This window comes from Akebia trifoliata, chromosome 14 (genome assembly GCF_017979445.1).
Source record: "Akebia trifoliata isolate Shusen 1 chromosome 14, ASM1797944v1, whole genome shotgun sequence".
Lineage (NCBI taxonomy): Eukaryota > Viridiplantae > Streptophyta > Magnoliopsida > Ranunculales > Lardizabalaceae > Akebia > Akebia trifoliata.
The window spans coordinates 14329215-14350753 of NC_141388.1; the positions used below are offsets into that span (position 1 = coordinate 14329215).

Genomic DNA, 21539 nt, shown 5'->3' on the forward strand with positions numbered 1-21539 from the left:
ATTCCTTGAGATCCATTTCAAATCATTCGTTTGATGGAGAAGAGAGCCTCAACCTGTCAAACCACGTGTTTAGTATTTACCACTTTTCTATTAATTTTTAATAATAATTTATTAATTTATTATTATTATTATGATATTGAACCGACTTGTGTCTGCTTGCTTTAGACCAAAGGTGGAAAATTTGAAAAGCGAACAAGTGGAGACGAAGAAGAGATGTAAGTTTCCTAATGATCATTTTCAAGGGGTATCGCCCTACACGTGGGACTATCTCCATCATTGGATCTATTTAGTTTTCTTCACCTACCACTACTTATATACGCAAGAGTAAAGACTGGTGGCCACTTCTCTTCCTCCAGTTAAATTTCAGATTCCAGGATCATGAAAGGAATCTCGTGTGGACACGTGGTGGCTATGCCGCACCCAGGTCGAGGCCACATAAATCCCATGATGAACCTCTGTAAGCTCCTCGTTTCCAAAGCTGATATTATAATCACTTTCGTAGTCACAGAAGAGTGGCTCGGATTCTTAGACTCGGAACCCAAGCCACCTAGTAGCATACGGTTTCGAACGATCCCAAACGTTATACCGTCCGAGCTGGTTCGTGCAGCCAACTTTGTTTGCTTCGTAGAAGCCGTTTCTACGAAGATGGAAGCTCCGTTTGAGCAGCTCATGGATCAGCTCGAGTTGCCCGTGACGGCTATCATAGCCGATACTTTCTTGAAGTGGGCAGTGGCAACCGGAAACCGAAGAAATATTCCTGTGGTGTCGCTGTGGACGATGTCGCCTTCAGTGTTCTCGGTGTTCTATCATTTTGATCTTTTCGCTCATAACCGGCATTACCCGGTTAATTTGTCAGGTACATCGTTGAAACTTGAAACCAGCGAAGACATGCCATCCTTCACCTACGTCTCTACTTCTTATATGCAACATTAAATGACCTAAATGCCCTCATCTTCAACCACTAACTAGCGATGACAATGAATCGGTTCTGATTCGGCTCTTTACGTATGCGAAAGAAGGTTGATCGTAAAAATGTTGGGCTATCCAGCATTTTCAGAAAAACGTTAGGGGTGTCCGACGTTTTAAATTACTTTTGGTAATTTTTGAAAAAAATGCTATCTTATAGGTATTAAATAATAAAATTAAGGATAAATTACCATTTCGTGAGCTGAATATGACAGAATTCTCGAACCATGGAATGCGATCTCGCACTTCATGTTGTGAGAATTAAAATGATCAATAAGCCGAAATGAGAATTTCCCTGAAAGTTGATTGTGTTTTATGAAATTTCTCCAAAATGAATGTTCTTTTGGTAATTTGTAAGAAAGGTGGATTTGTGAACATATGTTATTGGATGATTGTGCATTGTCTTTTTGTTAGAACATGGAGATGAGATCATAGATTACATCCCTGGAATCCCTTCAACGCGTTTGGCTGATCTCCCACCAGTTTTCTCTGGGACGGTTGAAACCTTGGGTCAAGTACTTGATGCCTTCTCTTTGGTGCAAAAAGCACAGTATCTTGTGTTCAGTTCCTTCTTTGAGCTAGAGACCCAAGTTATAAACGCTTTGAAAACAATATTACCCTTTCCAGTTCACTCTGTAGGCCCTTTGATACCTCACACAAGACTTAGTGACACACCACACACAGTAACATCAAGTCACAATGACATGGGATACTTCAAATGGCTAGACAACCAACCTAGAGGATCGGTCCTGTACATCTCAATGGGTAGTTTTCTTTCGGTTTCAAGTGAACAAATGGATGAAATCATGGCAGGGGTGCGCGCAAGTGGGGTTCGGTACTTTTGGGTGGCACGAGGGGATGCTTTGCATGTGCAAGATGGTTGTGGTGGGATGGGATTAGTAGTGCCATGGTGTGATCAATTGAGGGTCCTATGTCATTCTTCTGTTGGGGGATTCTTGACACATTGTGGGTGGAATTCAATTCTTGAAGGTGTGTTTGCTGGGGTACCGATGCTTGCTTTCCCTATATTTTTTGATCAAATCCCTAATAGAAAATTGATCGTGGATGTTTGGAAAGTTGGAGTGAAGGTTAAAGAGTTGGAAGGAGAGAGAATCGTTAGAAGAGAGGAAATTGCGAACATTGTGCAAAGGTTTATGGATTTGGATAGAGATGAAAGTAAAGAGATGAGGAGTAGAGCTATTGAACTTAAAGAGATTTGTCGACAAGCTTTGGCGAAAGGTGGATCTTCTGAAACTGACCTGAACACTTTTGTTAAAGAACTTTTAAGCTTCCATTGTTAGCTAGTAAATTGTTGTTGTAGTTGTATTAAACATATAACAGTAAATAATTTCAATCCCTTAAGGGGGAATTGGATGGAGGAATATAATTCCTTCTAAAATGTATGTTGTACTCAAAGATGGTTTGCTATCAATGTGGCAACAGAAATTGAACTATTTATAAATGTGACTCTGTATGCAATTAAGGGAGAGAAAATAGGTGGCTCAAGATTGAGTTGAATGGAGAAAAAAAAATATGATTCATATTAACGACACCGACAATCATGGGAAAAAGAGAGCGAACGAGACCCTTCGGATCTCTCTTTCTTACTATATTTTTTAAAGATACATTAAATTTTTTAACGCAATTTTAAAGAAATCAACATAATTAAGGTAAAATATTGCATATTCCGACTTTGAAATTTTAGAGTTTTAATTTGATAATTCTGGTAGTCAATACCATGAGCCACTCATTGATGTAGGCCATAAATATGTGTTTGTGTTCCAAGAAAGCTAAACTTTGCCTATGTAGATCATGAATTTGACATGCAATGGGCATCTAAAAAATTCATCAAAATTTGTTGGGTTATTTCAAGGATTTTAATGAATTATTTGTTATGGAGATGACTTGTCTAAGTGATCTTGGTATTGTCCATGAACAAGACTAGACATCAAAATTGGGATTTAATTTCTTTTTGTTTTTGTTCATCTCAATCTTTTTCTTATTCTCTAGACCACAGATTTGAAATGACCTTAAAAATCTTGTAAGACTCGGATGATTCACTTTGAGTCTTGCTAGTATCATTGGTCAGCGAGAAATGAAATCAAGATTTATAACCCATGTCATGTCTAATTTATCCTAGAAAAAAAATGGAGAATAACGCTCTTCCAATCACTGGTTCAAGATCAAATGTTCGAAGAAATTTTTTCTTAGGAAATCTTATTTAATGGACCCTAAAATAAGTACTTCTTTCTAAATTCCCAATAACTTCTTAATAGTTCAGCTAGTAAAATCCTTCCTTCTTAATATGCCCTCAAATGCTAAAACACCCAAAATACCATTTTCTTAACCCAAGTTATTCAATGGCAGTTGTGATCCATTATGATGATTTATGATGACGAATGGATAACAATATATTCATAATGTTTAAAGTTAGGTATAATTTTTGATCTATTTTGAGGATCGACATTATGGATAAAAAAATTGATGACCACCAATATCCCAAATGATGTCAATTTCAATGTTACTCCAGTACGACTCATAAAAACATTATCATTTATTTGATTAAGCAATAAAGTATCAATTAATTTATGAATGTAATCCTCTCGTCTCTTACTCAGAGAATTTTGTGAATTTTAGCGAGGAAAATGCTGAAGTAACATTAAAATTAACATTGATTCTTACATTGCTTTTCACCAAGACTCTTTTTGCAATTCTAGATAAGTGTAATGATTTTCTAACTCAACTCTTCCAGACTAACTCAAAAGCTCACTGATGTGGCATGTGCAAGAACTATAGATTTTTTTCTCAGGATACATTAGTCATGGAATGATATTCAATCATGACCACCCAGATGCTTTGAATGCTGAGTTACTACTTTCTAATTCCACTAAGTGATTTATTTTATCAATTGATAAGGCAGTAAGAATAGTATATTATCTGTCCTAGTTTGCTGATTACGATATTATTGATTTTTAGTCATCTTTTTGTTATATTCTATATTATTTTATTGCAATAGAGACCTGCACAAGCAAGTCTCACTATAGGAAAATAGGGATATAGCGACAATCAACAACCAATGTTATGGGGAAAAAAACCGTCGCAAATACATATAGAGACAATCACTTTGGCCGTCGGTGGTCGTCAATAAAATTTCCAATGCTATATGTCTATTGATGTTATATATGGGACTTATAGCGCCAACCACCATTAGCCATCACTATGGGGTATTTTTAAAAATTATCTAGTGCGTTCTTCAAGTCCAACTCAACTATGTCCAAATCAAGTGTCTCCATGTATGCTTTGGCTCTCTGGAAAAACGCTTTTACATTGTTAGGTTCAAGCTTCAATACCTGTTTTGAAAAAAATGTAGTAAATAAAACAAATTTATTAAAATAAAATAACTTTGACAAGGACCAATCAGATGGAAATGCAATCAAGATTACCATGAGCACAACTTAGTGGCGTCACTAAACTCCTTCAACTTAACTTTGCATGCAACATTGTTCAGATTGTAATAGACTTTGAAAAACTTCCCTAGCTTCTTCCACTCTTCATTGAAAGTGCTGTCGAACTCTACATATTTTGCAGCCTAACCAAAGGAGAAATGTTTCAATAATTTATTTGGATAGCAATTGTGATTTCAAATGTTAAAACAATGTAACTATGTAATATCATTCTTAGTTACTCTGTCTTTCAAAACTAGTATAAGAATTAGGAAGAACAAATGGATTAGAAAGATTTACGATAAATTTTTTGGTGAAAAAAATAACAACCATTTAAACTAAACAAAGGTTAAGATCATCCAAGATAGGCGAGCAATGAGATATAATAATCAATATAAGAACACAATTCAACAAAGTTAAGATACCAATCTTGTAAAAGTACAATACAAAATAATTAGATAATCAACCTACATTGAACAAAGCTCACATATGTTATCCTTGACAAAAGGCACTTTTTTTTTGGCCAAGCAATGCGGATGCAACAACGTAGGCATACCTTAGTTCAACAAAGAAATAACAGAAACACCAAGAGTGTTAATAGCATATATATATACCTATCAGCATCCATAGAAATTAAAGTTGAGCATATTTAAAAACATCATCTTAGATATCCTCTCACATTTCTAGGACCCATCAAAAGTTTTATCCATCTCTGGATCATCTTTCATTCTCAGCGAGACATTCATCTATGTAGGTGCAATTTTCTATAGTAAGGATTGAAACAAACAATTTAATTACAACCACATGTGGATAAAACATTATCTAAAAGGCTGTGATGAACTAGCATGTGTAGATACCCCATTTTTGCACTCGCCTGATTAATCAACTCATCAACCCGATCGCAACGGTTTCCAATGATGGATGTTGATTCCAATGCTTTATTTTGTTTCCAGATATGTTTCAGAAATCCGGATGAGGTATCTCGAACTAACAAAATTTTAGAAATCACACTACGCTAAGAAAATATGACCCTAGAAACATAGAAATCATCATCTTGCAGACCAAAAAGAAGCTTCACGATAAATGATCAAATTATCAAAATACCCCTAACATCAAAACAACCCTAGAGCCTATGTTACAATTAGAAAAACTCATTCAAACACATAAAATAATAAATCGAAACCAAATAAATCATTTCACCAATTTTCACAGAATTCAATAAAATTATGAAAATGCCCCTCATAAAGTTCACAACCATTTCATTCAAAAAACTTCATAAATGAAAAAAACCAACATTTTCATTGAATTCTTTATGAAAAAATGATTCCAAAACATCTTGGAACATTGAAAAATAACTTATAACGTAAAAAATTCTCTTCGAGGGCAAAACGGTAATTTCACAAATTTAATAATTAAAAGTTTTGAAATTAATAAATAACATATTAAATAATGTAAAGTGAAACATTTAAAATTTTAAACTAAAAAATCGATCAATTAGACTTTCAGGCAAAATTGTTGATGGTTGCCAAGATATTTACTCAAGGACCCCTCCATCTAGGGGCCCAAAGAATTAAAGATATAATAAAAGGGGGTTTTCCAAAAATCAAAGTCAATCAAGTAAGACTAAAATCAACCTTAAAGTCAATCAACTAAGACTAAACTCAAGATATTAAAAGTCAACCAAGAAAGACTAAAGTCAAAGTATTAAAGTCAATCTCATAAGACTAAAGTCAAAACTCTAAATCAAAACCCTAATCTAAACTAATCAAGTCAATCTCATAAGACTAAAGTCAAAACCCTAAATTAAAACCCTAAAGACTAAGTCAATCTCATAAGACTAAAGTCAAAATCCTAATTAAAACTCTAAAAGAAACCCTAATCAAATCCTAATGCTTCTAAAAAACTTTATAAATAGGAGTCTCCACACTCTATTTTCGGATCAAATGGTAAACCCTAAGAGAAGTAGGTAAAAAAGCCTCTAAAGCCTCCCATAAACCTTAATTTTGTAGCCCCAACTCCTTACCTAACACCCATACTTCGATTTTAGCTTGAAAAACACCTAGAAGCCCTTCAAAAACACCTAGAAGCCCTTCAAAAACACCCAGAAATCCGTAAACAAGTCCAAAGAATCCAGATCTAAGAAAGAGATACATTGTCTCAGATATCAGAAATCAGATCCGGAGACAGAACAAAGCGAGAAGTACTGTACAAGGAGCAGTTTTTTCAGATCTGAGGGATCAAAATCGTTACGCTCGGAAAAGGTAAGTATTTTTATTTTTTTTATTATTATTTAGGTCTTGTTAGCAATATAATTTTATTTGGGAATTAGTAGAGACCAGCGTTTGCCGGGTGGGGTTGGTGCCTAACACCTCCTAACCCCGTAACGTGATCCCAGGACCTGTATTTTTTCTTTCGTAGATTAGTTTATTTGCTTTTTAGAGTCAAAATTTGGTTCCTAGACTGTAATAATTAGGTGGCGACTCCCAAACCTCAAAGGTCAAAAGCGAATCCGCGCACCCCGCGAATCAAGGGCACTTTCAGCACGTGCTAGTTCATAAATAGTACAAATAAAGGAAGCACAATTGGCTAACAAAGGTAAGCCTATCGTGTGGAACTTCCAACTGGGGGGGTGCTATGCCACAGGGATGTTGGTTTAATGGCATTAATGTTTCTCATCTCATGTGTTTGATTAGGCATGAAGTCCACAAGTTTGTATCCAAGATTCACGGCTTCAAACATAAAAGCATGAGTTTGGTCTTATAGTCAAAGTCTTCTTTACATTCAAGCTCACATAAGCAATGCCGTTATGGTTGCTTAAAAGTCTGGATCTGGCATTGTATTACGATTTAAATGTGTAGAATAGTTATTATAACTTACAACATTGGTTTCACTTCATAAATTGATTCTAATGACTGCTGAAATTGATATCATTAGTTATGCAAATAATACGTAGCCAGTGACGACTGGTGATACTATAATATATATATACATATATTTCTTTTTTACGATGGTGAAAATTTAATATGATAACCTTTTTTTTAACATATAATTACATGTTTCAACATACACATTAAAATAGGCATAGATTAATATGGAAACAACTAGCAATATCCAGTGAAGAAACAATTCAATATGAAGCAAATTTCAAGAGTTTAGCTCACAATCACGCTCTTCAATGATATTCTTCTCAGCTCCCACTTCCAACTCACAAGTTTCCCTCCATCTAGCAACCTCTTCTTTGGCTCCTCTTATTTCCATCATGAGTTGTTCAACTTTTCAGAAAAAAAGACTCAAGGAATGAAATGGTCAGTCGGCCATAGATGGGATAAGCACCACATGCAAGCCCTCCATAGGTAATAAAAAACACGATTACATTTTGGGTTACGAATTGTCATCTTTTCAAAAGTAACAATAATCCTATTGAGATGGTGATTGTCAAGGACTAATCCTTCTATACGAGTGATTTTCTATCTTGGGCAATTTCATTATTCCATAGCAAGATGCATTATGGATCTCTTTGATAATTTTCACAAACATCAGTTAAATTTTATATTTCATTTCATCTTTACCACCCACTCAACCAAAATTATGTTATAGAGACAAGAAACAGACATGTTAATGATTAAAAGTAAATCAGAAAACACTGCAATTCAATAACAAAATACTTAGATTCCTCCAAAGATTGCTTTAATTGAGTAATTTCAAACATCACTCACTTCTTCTTTGAATCATCAATTTTGGCCTTATTCTACAAAAGTACACAATTTAAGAAATAGAAAAAAAAAATGATATTATTAGAAAAAGGACAAATACATTAATTTATATTTACCTGGACTTCTTGCCACAGTGAGTCCTTTGAATGCTTTGGAATGTCAGTTCATTTCTTACATTACAAAGAGGAATGGCCAAAATGCTTAATAACAGTCTCTAATAATTGTGAAAAATGATTAGCATTCTCCCCTATCGTCTAATCATATTTATTCCAATCTAATGACATCTTTTGACCTATCCTCTAGTTAAAATTACCCACACCCCATGTAGGACCTCTCTTCCTTATACTAGTAGAAGCTAGAAAAATGAAAACATAACCACAAAAAAAAAAATGTCAACGATAAATTATCTAGACGCACATGTCATTAACAATAGTAAATGATATTCAAAATAATTTAATACAACATATCATACCTGTATTACTGACACTATTTCCAACATCCCCAGATGGTATAGCTCTAGAAGATTTTCCACGAGACATATCTAACTAAGCAATTCATAACAATAAAAATGAATATATTCGCTAATTAAAAGGAAATTTCACTTAACAAACTATCAACAAATAAAGATTTTATTGAAAAGTGGACAAGGAGCACTTAAGAAAAAAACAAGCAACAAGAAAAAAGACGTGAAACAAAATGACTAAACATCATCATCATCATCATTAATGAAGTCATGATCATCGCCGTTTCCTTCAACAAGCACTCCTTGGATATCATTTCTATACAAAGTGACAACATAGTCATCAGTGTCGACCTCGATTTGGTGCAACTCATGTTCATGTTCATTCTTATTCTCTTGGAAAGGCTCTTCTTCAACATCCTCTTCACGTATCATATTATATAGGTTACGTTGTTGCGTATTGATTACTATACGTAAATCATCATTAATGTTGTCTTTAATATAAAAAACTTGTTGTGCCTGATTTGCAAGGATATAAAGTTCGTTGGTCGATAATGCCCATGTACTATTCACACAATTGAACCCATACAATCTTGCTTGAATCCCCCATGACTCAAAACATCCCACCAATGAAATTTGAATAATAAAACTCCATACCCATTATGATACTTTAACTCTAAAACATTATTTAAGATGCCATAATATCCAACATTATTTTTCACCGAATTCATGTCCCTTGCGTTTGCAAAGCTTTGTCTCTATAGATACGAATACATCATTCTAAAGTCATTCACAATGTATCCCTTAAAACAAATCACATTATGTGATGGGCCCAAAGCTAGATTCTCCATACGTTCATCTATAGGCTCACCATTAATCGCATTTGAGTAACATATTTAAGATTAGAAAATTGGATAGCTAAAGTTAGAAATGTATAGAAATGTACTTAATAAAAAAAAAGTGTAATCATGATATTGAATACATGTGATGTTTAAACCATTCAATATTTTTTAAATATGTTTTCTATCCATATCCCTCGTACTCATGTGATTATGAGTGTCTTTAATCAACTGTCTATATTGTCTATAAAATAAATTATTCTATTAATAAGTAAATAATGAAAATTATGAATATACAAGAAGTAGATTTAAAAAAAATTTTATCTTACCAAACAAATGGAGCAATTTCATTACAGTTGTTCAATACGTAGAGACGTGCTTGTTCCCACTCACTAAATCCCAATATTTGTAGGATAACCTTTCCAATAGCACGACTACTTGAGCTATCATCAACACCATCATTATTACGCTCTAGTCGGTTGAAGCTCGTCTCGATCCCATGCAAGTACCTCAAGTAAAATGTTAACGATCTTCACAAAGATAACCTTCTGTAATTGAGCCCTCTAGATAATTTTTTTTACGTACATATGACTTTAGCCTGTGCAAGTACCTCTCTATTGGATACATCTACTTGTAGTGCATTGGATCGGCTACCTTGGCCTCACTAGCTAAATAAATGTGTAGATGCACCATAATATCAAAGAATCCAGGTGGAAAGATCATCTCCATTTTACAGAATGTTAAAACAATTTGAAATTCAAGACACTCTAGTTCCCTTACCCTAAGTACCTTATGACAAAATTGTTTGAAAAATATGGACAACTCAATCTTAACAGAACACATATTCTTAGGCTAGAGTCTCTGTATTGTAAGTTGAGTAAATTGTTGCATCGATACATGAAAATTATGACTCTTCAACTCCAAGATCTTGCATTGTTTAACCGGAACACACCTTGAGAAATTCAAAGAATAACTATCTGAAACCTTTACACCCTTTACGCATTGATAAAACTTCTTTTTTTTTTCAAATGACGACATTGTGTAACATACAAGTGGTAGTAATAATTTCCCCCTTTTCGGTATCGAGTGAAGTTCTTTCCATATACCCATTTTCGGTATCAAGACAACTTTTCAAATTATCTTTTGATGAACCCTCAATGTTCAAAAGTGTTCTAATCAAATTCTTGCAAACATTTTTTTTCGATGTGCATAATATCCAAATTGTGATGCAATAAAAGATCTTTACAATATGGTAAATTAAAAAAGATGTTTTTTTTCTTCTAATTTTTTGGTAACTTGCAATCATCATTTTTTCTCTTATTCTCTTATTTTTATTTGCATTACAAAAAATAATTTGCTTATATTTTCATAATTGATCAAGCACATCCTCTCCACTCAATGGTTTTGGTGTAAGTTTCAACTCTTTTTTACATTAAACGAATTTTTATTTTTTCGGACTTTATGATCAAGTTGTAAGAATCAACTATGTCCCAAATAACATTTTTTGTTTCCTTTCTACAATATGACTGAACAAGTATCTTTGTGACAAGAGGGGCAAGCAAGTTTTCCTTTAGTGCTCTATCCTGATAAGTTCGCATATGTAGGAAAGTCGTTGATAGTCTATAAAGCGGCTGTGCATGCATCTTAAAATTTTATGTTCTTGAAGCATCGTATGTTCTAACTCCATTTATCCACAATTCATTTAATTCGTCTATCAATGATTGCAGATACACATCGATGTCGTTTCCAAGAGTTTTAGGACCTAAAATGAGTAACGACAACATAAAAGAAGTTGGTTTCATACACATCCATGGAGACAAGTTGTACGGAATCAAAATAACATACCATGTGCTCTGAGGAGTACTCATATAACTGAAAGGAGTAAAGCCATCGCTTGCCAATCCAAGTCTAACATTTCGAGGTTCAAAATCAAATGACAAATACTCATTGTCTAAAGCTTCTCACGTTATAAAGTCAATCGGATGCCTCAACACACTATCTTTTATACGACTAACGGAATGCTATCTCATATTCTAAGTTGTTTTTGAAGACATAAACAACCGCTGAAGCCTTGGTTTTAACAAAAAATGACGTAAAATCTTTGTAACTACTTTCTTATCTTTTACAGACAAATAGAAATGTTCCTCAATTGACTGGCATCCAATTGATCTTCATCTAAACTCACTACACACTACGCATTTATTTGCATTCTCATGTTCCTTCCAATATAACATGCAGTCATTCAGGCACGAATATATCTTTTTGTAATGTAAGCCAAGTTCCTGTAGGATCTTTTTCAATTTGTAATAATTCTTTGGCAATTTTTCACTAGTAGGAAATGCATCTTTTAACAATTCGATTAACATATCAAATGATTTATTATTCCATTCATTAAGAGATTTCAGATGTAACAACTTTACAATGAAAGATAGTTTTAAAAATTTAGTGCAACCCGAATATAACTCAATATCGATCGTTTTCAACATTTCATAAAACTTGTTTGCATCCTCATTTGGTTCATCTGAACCATCATCTTTCGACTCATTAACATAATCACAATTAGAGTTTGGGATTTCAAATACATCTTGTAACATTTTTTGTATATCATTACCCTCTTTGGACTTATCAATTCTATATTCATCTTTGAATCTCTCATCATAATATGTCCAATGTATATATCTTTTATCTATCCCATACCATGATAAGTCACTGTTTGAACTGTAGATAATGATAAAATAAGTAACAAAAGAAAATCTGGGAAAGTAAGGTTCGAACCATAGAGACAATGTTAATCGAAAGAATTTTTACTTCCAATCCAATTTAAGTTTAATAAGCGGTTTAAAAATATTTTGCAAAAGATGATTTATCTAAAATAAACTACTAAAATAAAAATTTAAGAATACGAGAGATAGGTGTAGATCAATTGATACACCTTCACAAGCTTTATCAATGATTTTTTATTCTCTATTTATCTCGATCCACTAAACAAAATTAATGTTTGTGGTTCGAAAAATCAAACAGTTAAAATATAAACGAGATCAAAAGTATGTAATAAATTAGGTCGAGATTATTAGATAAACAGTAATTGTTCTTTATAAAGTATGGTTCTTCTTGAACTTATCAAAGAAAGAATCATCAGAACTTTGAGAAACATTTAATGGTTAACCTAATAATAAAAACCTAACACTATCACAATAAAGCAATGAAGTAATTATGAGAATAATCAAAACATTGACAAATCTTGCTTCGACTTTCTCAATCGATCTAATGGAGATTTAGCCAACAGTCATCGCAAGACAACAAACAATAAAGTAAAAGAGAAGTGAGTAAAAGAAATAAATATCTTTATTTCTTCTTGACTTAAACTCAGTAGAGCCTCCTTAAAATTTTCGTAAAATAAAGAGAAAAATATAAAAATCTAAATTAAAATAATAGAAAAAGAGAAATTGACCTCCAGGAAAGATTGGAGATCTCGTAGATGAAATGCCCTTTAGTTTAGTCTCCTATTTATAGAGATATCAAATTAGGATTTCTTGGATAATTAAGATTTCAGAAATATCCCGTGTTTACAAAAATACCAAAGTCCTACTTCAATACAAATGTCTTTCAGCTACCAAACTTCAGTACGAATCTTGAGATTTGATTTTCTTCTTTGATCGTGTCACTGTTGTTGACTATGGCGTCACAGTATAATTTTGGTTAATTGACTTGAATTTTGGTCCATGGTCTTATTTTGGATCTTGGGTCAAAGTGGTATCTTTGAATTTTTTTGATTCTCCTTGAAACTTTACAAATAATTTATATTATATGTAAATAACAGTAATTAGTTTTAAATTACATAATTTAATTGAAATCAATGATAAATATGGACTAACCATACATTATATCTAATGAGGGAATTTAGTGTTCAATTCATTGATAAATTTTATGTAATTAGGGTTCTAGAATGACTTTCTAGACCCTGATCAGTCACCATGCATGTTTTCTTTATTTTTTACCAACATATTGAGACATTTGACGCAAATACATTGGATTATATTATCGAACCTTAAATGAGAAAATGCAAAATCCAAAAACTTACTAACTCTTGCTTCATACTCAGGGGTATCTTTAGGCAACTGAATCCAACTTTTATCTATCGGCATATCCAGTTCACAACAATGTCACCTTTAAATCAAAAGCACATGGTCACATACAACTAAAACTAAGGAAACAACTAGTCAACTATTGATAAAATATTTGATTAGAGAACATAAATTTGTTAAATTTCTATTAATATTTTAATAATGTGTCAAATATATTTTTTATACATTACTTCCCAAACACAATTGATCATCTAACTAGTAAACATTTTCTTTTTCAATCTCTCATCATCATCATCTCTCTTATAATATTTTTTTGAAACTCCTTAAAAGTTCATTTTCTCATCTTCTTCACAAACTTGAATTTTTCAACGACGATGTGATCCTCCTAAAAAAATATTTTACCATCCTCTTCAACCTTAAGATTCTTCTACTCTTCCACACGGATAAGACTTGTACTAGAAATTATGGAATTCTAGATGGAAAAGTCAAAGGTTTTATATAAGGGATTAAGGTGAAGTTGAAAATGATGGATTGAAGATGAAGTTCAATTGATTTTAAATAATTCACGATAGAAGTTGAAAAGCTTGAAAATGACTAGTTTTGTAAGAAATATCAAGGATATTTGGGCTTAGACCATAGCTTAGTTGGTTTGAAATTGCAAAACAACTTTGAGGTTGTGGGCTCAAGTCGAGTTTACCCATAAAAAATAAAATATAAAGGGTATTTTGGTCATAGATTGAAAATGAGTAAGGAAAACTTTCGATCAAGGGGGATGTCATCGGTTTCAAAAAAACATGGAATATTGCAAATATTCATGAAAACATGGAAAGGTGTGTCTAAATCACCCTAAAGTTTAAATATTATTAAGTTGGATTTGGATCGGTTACTTCACTTACTCAATTGCGTCAAACAGATCACCAATATTTTTTTAGGTCAGCTTGACCCATGAGAGCCTACAGGTCTGGTCCTAATTTTAAAACATTGTTCATGATTGTTCAAATCCATAGTCATCGATCTAATTAAAATCTAGAAAACAGACAATTATAAAGAATCCTTATGATCATAGAAATGATCTAGGCATAGGTGTGACAAAAGAAAACTACCAAATCAAGATTAAGCTAAGGTGAACTCTATAAATAAGAAATAAATTATTAGTTTAAGGGACTTCTGAAATTATTTTCTAACTTATCTATTGCAGTTTTTTTTTTGTGTGGTAAATATCAAATTAATATTCAATGACGATATCATAGTCGATGAAGGGCATTTCATTCATTTTTCTTAACAAGGCGAATGTCGAATTCGCCTCGTTATGATTGTGATTGATGTGCATATGTAACTGATACATCAACCTTAAATATGTTTGAAAATATGTTAGGTCATGTAACTATAAAAACAATACATCAAATAACATAAGTAACACACAAACAAACCCAAACAAACAATAAACAATACACCATTTTCAATCAACAAGAAGAATTGAATAACAATCAAATTTAGATCAAAGAAGAACAAAACAACAATCAAATTCAATCAACAAATGGGATGAACAAACAATCTGCAACATTGGAACAATAAGAATGGCATCAAACAACAACAATCGTTCATTCAATCCTACAAGCTGTGGAAATAGGAAAAAAATAAAATCACAAGCGTTGAAGATCACAATTTTCCACATGGTTAAAACATTATAAGTAACATATCTCAAAACATGACAAATAAATTACAACATAAAAGAAAAATCTAATGTTTAGGGATCAATTGGAGAGAAAAATCAACAAAATATGTAGGAAAACATATCTTTTCTATTAAAAGAAGTCTATTTATCAAATTTTGAGAGGTCGAAATCAAATCAAATCTGTTGAAATTGAATCCTTACACATTTGAGAGATAGAGATCAACATAAATCAATTTTGAGATGAGAGAGAGAGAGACAATTCAGTGAGAGATATAGAGTAATTCTGTAAGAAAGTGAGAATGGAGTGGTTATCAAGTTTGAGAGTTTTCGAATTTGAGACAAGAGATAGAGAGAAAGATTCAGTGAAAGAGTGAAATTAGAGTGGTTTTTTTAGTTGAAAACGAGAGACAAAGAGAACAATTTAGTGAGACACGTCTTAAATTACTCTGTAGCGACAGTCAAAATCTGATCGTCACTAAAAGTAGCAACTATTTGTCTTTTTTCCTATAGTGTGTGTCTCTCTCTCATTAAGGACTATAATGATGGAGGATCTCAAAATTTTCTTGGATATATGATAATTAGTAAGATGAAATATACTAACTATAGTGTAGAACATCTGTTACCTGAAGGTAAAACGAATTTGAGATAAGAAAACTTAATTGTACAAGATAGAATTTGGCATAAAAAAGATGCAGATTTAGGATAGAAAGCACCTAATTGTACTAAAACAAACTTGGTTTCATTCCTGAAATTCAAAAATGATAAAAAAATTTGCAATTTCAGAAGTAGAATTATTGCAAGAAAGTCTCCTAAAAAAGTTGATTGAGAAGTTAAAAACATCTAAATTAGGAAAGTTGGCAAAGATGGTTTGGGCTTGCTCAATGAAGGCCAATTGCTACCCCAATTAGAAGAAATATTCAAGTTGAAGGCCCAAAAAGAGCTAATCGAAAATCTAAATTTTTTTTGATGAAGACAATAAAAACATATATGAACTCATTCTTATTATCAAAACATTTGGCTTGGATAGAGTGGAATGCAAGAACATGATTTGTTTAGTCGACTCCAAATCTTGTGTATGAAGGCTTTGATTTTTGTTGTTTGTCGAAAATCAAGTAGTAGCTCTTTGACGCTCAATTTTGATTGGAATTTAATGGAAACTCTGGAATAGCTCTTTCTCTTAAGAAGATTACCTTGAGTTGACTAGGGTTTGATCAAAACTATTTAAATTTTATAGTTGTTCAACTATTTGGATGAATTGATATTTTTGGCTCTTGTAGTGTTTTGTAAAATAGACATGAGGAAACTGAAATCATGGTAAATAGAAATTTGAATTCGTAAGTGATAACAAAGTGTCTATATGTCAATTACCTGCAGTCAACATTGAATTGAATCAAGTTGGTTAAGGTTAAGGGTGCAACATAGGTGGGTTGGTCAAGCTAGGGACAACTCCAAGCGCAACCTAGGCCTCAAACAACTCAACCAAGATTGACTATGAACATCTCAACTTAAGTGCAACCCAATATACAACTTAGGTTATAGAGAATATTTGAAGATATTTTATTGTAGGGAAAAAAAATCTAAAAGTGTAAAACTTATTTGTTATTAGCCAAATCAATCTCAGGCCTCCAAATTCACTCATCCCCTTAATCTTTTCTATTTATCTCTATGTATCCTTGAAATCCATCTAACATACTATTTGATTAGGGCCATTAAGGAGACGGGAAGGGAGAGAGGGGTAGTGGGATGGCTAAAAGAGCACAAATAAAGCATTAGCTTGGTCGGCTTGACTAGAGAGATTAGGTTTTTCTACTCCCCCTTTTCATTTATTAAAGTTTTAAAAAATGGAGGAGAAAAAGTCTCCAACCTGTAACTCCTCCTCTTCTCCCACCCCCCATTTTTTCTTTAGTTTTATTTATTTTATTGTTGTCATTTTTGGGAAAAAGTGAGGAGAAGAGAATGTGAGAAATAAAGAGAGATATAGACATGTTTACTATCTAGATTACCTTTTATATTATAAAACATATTATAATAAAAACTCAATAAGTTTATACCAACTAAGATCTTAATTTCTAGTTAACTAACAGATTTAAACATATAACATCATATATATAATACAAAGGTTTGGGGTTGGATTGGCATGGATTTCCCAAGGCTTCAACCCAAGCCAAAGTTTATCTTGGACCATATTTTTAAAATTCGGCCTGAACCTACCAAGTTTTTAAAACTCTATCCCAATCTTAAGCCAAGGTTGGGTTCATGTTTGTTATATCAAAAAGTTGTGCCCATTCTTAGAGTAATTTGATTATCGACAATAAACTTTGACAAATCTACCTCGAGATTTGTGAAATATGATCGTAAATAATTTTATTAATTTGATGAGAATGAGAGTATAAATCTCAATATTTTCTATTATTGATGGTCAAGTACAAAAAATGATGTCTGTAGCTATTCTTCTCTCCGAACTTCACATTTTATCTACTGAGAAGGTTGTTTTGACGATGATTTTGTTTATACTTGATCTTTTGTAGAGGTTTGTGTAGATTTTCTTCTCACCGAGCTTCATACTTTATCGGTTGAGAATGTTTCATTGGCTTCCAAAGGACTTTATGCTTGCTATTCTCTTTAATCGGAGTCCAGATCTCTAAAGAATTTTACTTTGTCTTTAGAGGAAAGCTTAAGAGTTTTTTCTTCTTTAGAGGGAGAGCTTCTAAGAGAAAATAATCCAGATCCCCTCTTAATGAAAAAGATTTTTGTAATTATAGACTTAAAGATAATTTAACTTTCCAACTTAAAGTGATTTGATTGGTTTGATTAAAGGCTAAATTCGTCCAAATCCAATTTTAAAGATTCTATGGATTATTAGGGCAAAAATCATTTATTTGGGTGTAAGGCCCAATATTTAATATGTGAATCACTTGAATTTATTGGATCATGGGCTTTATCTGCGAAATCCAAACTCAAATCATATTAGGCCCATCTTGATTAATGGACCCCCAATTTAGACTTGTGGGCCCAATTTTTATTTAGGATTTTTTTATTAGTTTAGAAAGTTGCGGGGGCCCATTTAAATTTTGATGCATACAAATGCCCCTTCAATGATGCTTATTCTGAAGTGAAACAAAAGGCAGTGAATCATTGATCACGCTTGTAATCAATGGTGGTTGGAGCTTTAGGACATCAACCACATGTGAAGAAATGTCTTTTAATCCTGTAAATATTAACAAACAAATGTCAATGATTCTTTTTAGGGTTATTTTCAACACAACCCTTTTTTATGAAAATTTTTTCCAATATATATATAGATATATTTTGGAAAAGATTTTTTAAAAGCCTTTGCTTAAAATATTTTTAAGAAAATGCTTATTTTAAGGGAACATTTTAGGAAAACATTTGAAGAAAAATATTTTCTAAAAACTTTTAGTTGAAAACTAATTTTGTGATTTTCACATCTTTTATGAAAATATTTTCTGGAAAAATGTTTCTCTAAAGAAAATAATTTCAAGGAAAATTCCTCAAAGAAATTAAAAAATTATCTTTTATGCAAACATCTTCAAAATTTTCATGAAAAATATTTTCCAAAATTTCAGTGAAAATCATTTTGATGAAAATTTTCTTTTTTGTGAAAATCATTTTTGAGAAAGTATTTTTTTTTACACATTTTTCTCAATTATTTTCCTTATGCATCTTTCTAACTCACATATTAAGATTTTTGTCCCTACTAAGGGTCCTTGAGATCAAATGGATTATCATATTAACAATCCAAAATCATAGAACTCTAAATTTCATGGTGAAAGTGCCTTGATCCGCGGGTTGCAGATCTATTTTTTGGGTGTTTGGGAGTCGCCACCTAATTATTATGGTCTAGGAACTGAAACATTGACTCTAAATAGATAAGAAAATACTGGTCTACAAAAAAAACAGGTTCAGGGATCACGTTACGGGGTTAAAAGGTGTTAGGCACCAACCCTGCCCGACAAACGCCGGTCTCTACTTTTTTCTAAAAATCACATTACTAAAAATAACCTAATAAATAATAAAATAAATAATAAAATAAAAAAGACTATTTTACCTAGGTGATTGCAACAATATGTTTTCTCAGAACTGGCGGAGAGCATCCTCGTGTGAGTTTTCTTACTTTTTTTCGTCATTAGATCCGATTCTAATCTTCAAGATGAGGTATCTTTCTCTTAGAACTGAGTGTTTTCTGATTTTTTGAATATTTTTTAGAAGGTTTCTGGATGTTTTTTTTTAGCAAAAACTAGGGTTTGGATGTTAGGTAGGGAGTTAAGATTTCAAATTTAGGGTTTCGGGAAGGTTGGGGGTGTTTCTGACCTCTCTTTCCTAGGATTTATTTTGACCTCCGAGATTGGGTTGTGGAGGCTCCTATTGATAGATTTTTTAAGAATTTTTTAATTTGACTTGATTTCTTTTAGATAAAATTAGGTTGTTTAGTTGGGATTTGATTAGGATATCCATTCCTACGTACAATGAAAGAATATATTTTTTAAATTTTTGAGAAAACCCCCTTAATTATATCTTTAATTATTTGGGCCCCCAGATGGAGAGGTCTTTTAATAAATATCAGGTGGGCTCCATTTGAATAAGTGGACTATCACTTAAAATTTAGCCTGTGGGCTTGATTGATTGATTTTATTTGTTTAAAATTTTAATTTAATTTTTTAAGATTTCACTTTACGTTAATTAATATTTTAATTATTAATTTTAAAATTTTGAATTTTTAGGATTGTAAAATTATCGTTTTGCCCTGAAAGAGGACTTTTGTGTTTCGAAGTCATTTTTTGATGTTTTAAGATGTTTTAAAATCGATTTTTCATAATGAATTCAATGGGAATATCGGTTTGTGTCATTTATAATTTTTTTGTGTGAAATGATCGATGATCCTATGAGGGGTATTTTCGTAATTTTATCAAATTTTATGAAAATTGACGAAACAATTTATTTGATTTTAATTTGTTGTTTTGTGTTCGAAAGGATTTTCCTAAGCGTAATGTAGGCTGTAGGGATCTTTTCTTGTTAGGGGTATTTTGGTAATTTGATCATTTTTTAGTGATTTTCTCGTAAAGCTTAATTTTGTCTAAAAATTATGGTTTATATATTTTAGGGTTATATTTTCCTAACATAGTGTAGTTTCTAAAGTTTTGTTTGCTTGATATACCTTATCTGAATTTCTAAAATATATCTAATAACAAATAAAAAATATTAAAATATTCATCTATCATTGGGAACCGTCACAATCGGGTTAACGAGTTGATTAATCAGGTTAATGAAAAAAAGGGGTGTTTACAGATGCCCCTATTTTACAAAGGGTTGATGCAAACTAGATAGAAAATTTATTTCGATAGATAATGTAATATTTAAATGCCAAAGCTAGTGACAGTTCATTTTGCAGCCTGATTTAACAATTCGTCAGGACGTTTGGATCATTGAGGGTAAAACTCTTCCCAAACTAAAAGTTGTTAGGTCCTCGAGTGTGAGCTCTCACTGACGGTGTTAGATCCTTGAATTTTAGAAAAATTTTCTTGACTAAATGTGCAAATGTGTGCACTTGAAATTTGAGATAAATCTAAGAGGGTTTGAGCAAATTTTAAGCAAAAATTGAATAAAATCTGAGCATAATTTCGAGAAAACCCTCAACGGTATCTAGCATAATTATGAGAAAATCCTCAACGGCATCTGAGCATAATCTGAGAAAACCCTCGATGGCATCTGAGACTGAAAATAATTCTGAGAAAACCCTCGGCAGTATCTGAGTATAATTTTGAAAATACCCTCGGCGATATCTAAGCATAATTCTGAGAAAATCCTCGGCGGTATTTGAGCATAAACTAAGCATAATCCGAGAAAATCCTCAGTATCTGAGCATAATTTTGAAAAAACCCTCGGTGGTATCTGAGCATAATTCTGAGAATACCCTCGGTGGTATCTGAGCTTAATTTTGAGAAAACCCTCGGTGGTATTTCAGTATAAACTGAGCATAATCCGAGAAAACCCTCGGCAACATCTGAGCATAATTTCGAGAAAACCTTTGGCGGCATTTGAGCATAATTTTGAGAAAACCCTCGACGGTATCTGAGCATAAACTAAGCATAATCCGAGAAAACCCTCGGCGGTATCTGAGCATAATTTTGAGAATACCCTTGACGGTATCTGAGCATAATTTCAAGAAAATCCTCCGCGGTATCTAAGCATAATTTTGAAAAAATTCTTGATGGTATCTGAGCATAATTATGAGATACCCTCGGTGGCATCTGAGCATAATTTCGAGAAAATCCTTGGTGGCATGAATCTGAGAAAGAATGGATAATTATGGGAAATAATGAATGAATTTGGGAAAGAA

At 32.5% G+C, this 21539-nt stretch overlaps 1 protein-coding gene across 2 annotated transcripts; it reads left to right on the forward strand.

Moving 5' to 3' along the window:
• Positions 1-201: 201 nt before the first annotated feature.
• LOC147386398 (UDP-glycosyltransferase 87A1-like) lies at positions 202-2461 on the forward strand. Of its 2 annotated transcripts, none has more exons than XM_086424658.1 (2): positions 202-856; positions 1780-2461. In XM_086424658.1, the coding sequence occupies exons 1-2, from the start codon at positions 379-381 to the stop codon at positions 2265-2267; spliced, it is 966 nt and encodes a 321-aa protein (XP_086280784.1). In that variant the 5' UTR covers positions 202-378; the 3' UTR covers positions 2268-2461. The 2 variants fall into 2 exon arrangements, with proteins under 2 accessions (XP_086280784.1, XP_086280783.1); XM_086424657.1 differs by having other exon boundaries at positions 208-856; positions 1381-2459.
• Positions 2462-21539: the final 19078 nt, after the last annotated feature.

What these genes read in the sequence shown, in the direction of transcription:
- LOC147386398 (XM_086424657.1), top strand. Translation starts at nt 379, where the DNA reads ATGAAAGGAATCTCGTGTGGACACGTGGTGGCTATGCCGCACCCAGGT. An exon ending in TTACCCGGTTAATTTGTCAG is followed by an intron (nt 857 to 1,380) that starts GTACATCGTTGA and finishes TCTTTTTGTTAG; the next exon opens with AACATGGAGATGAGATCATA.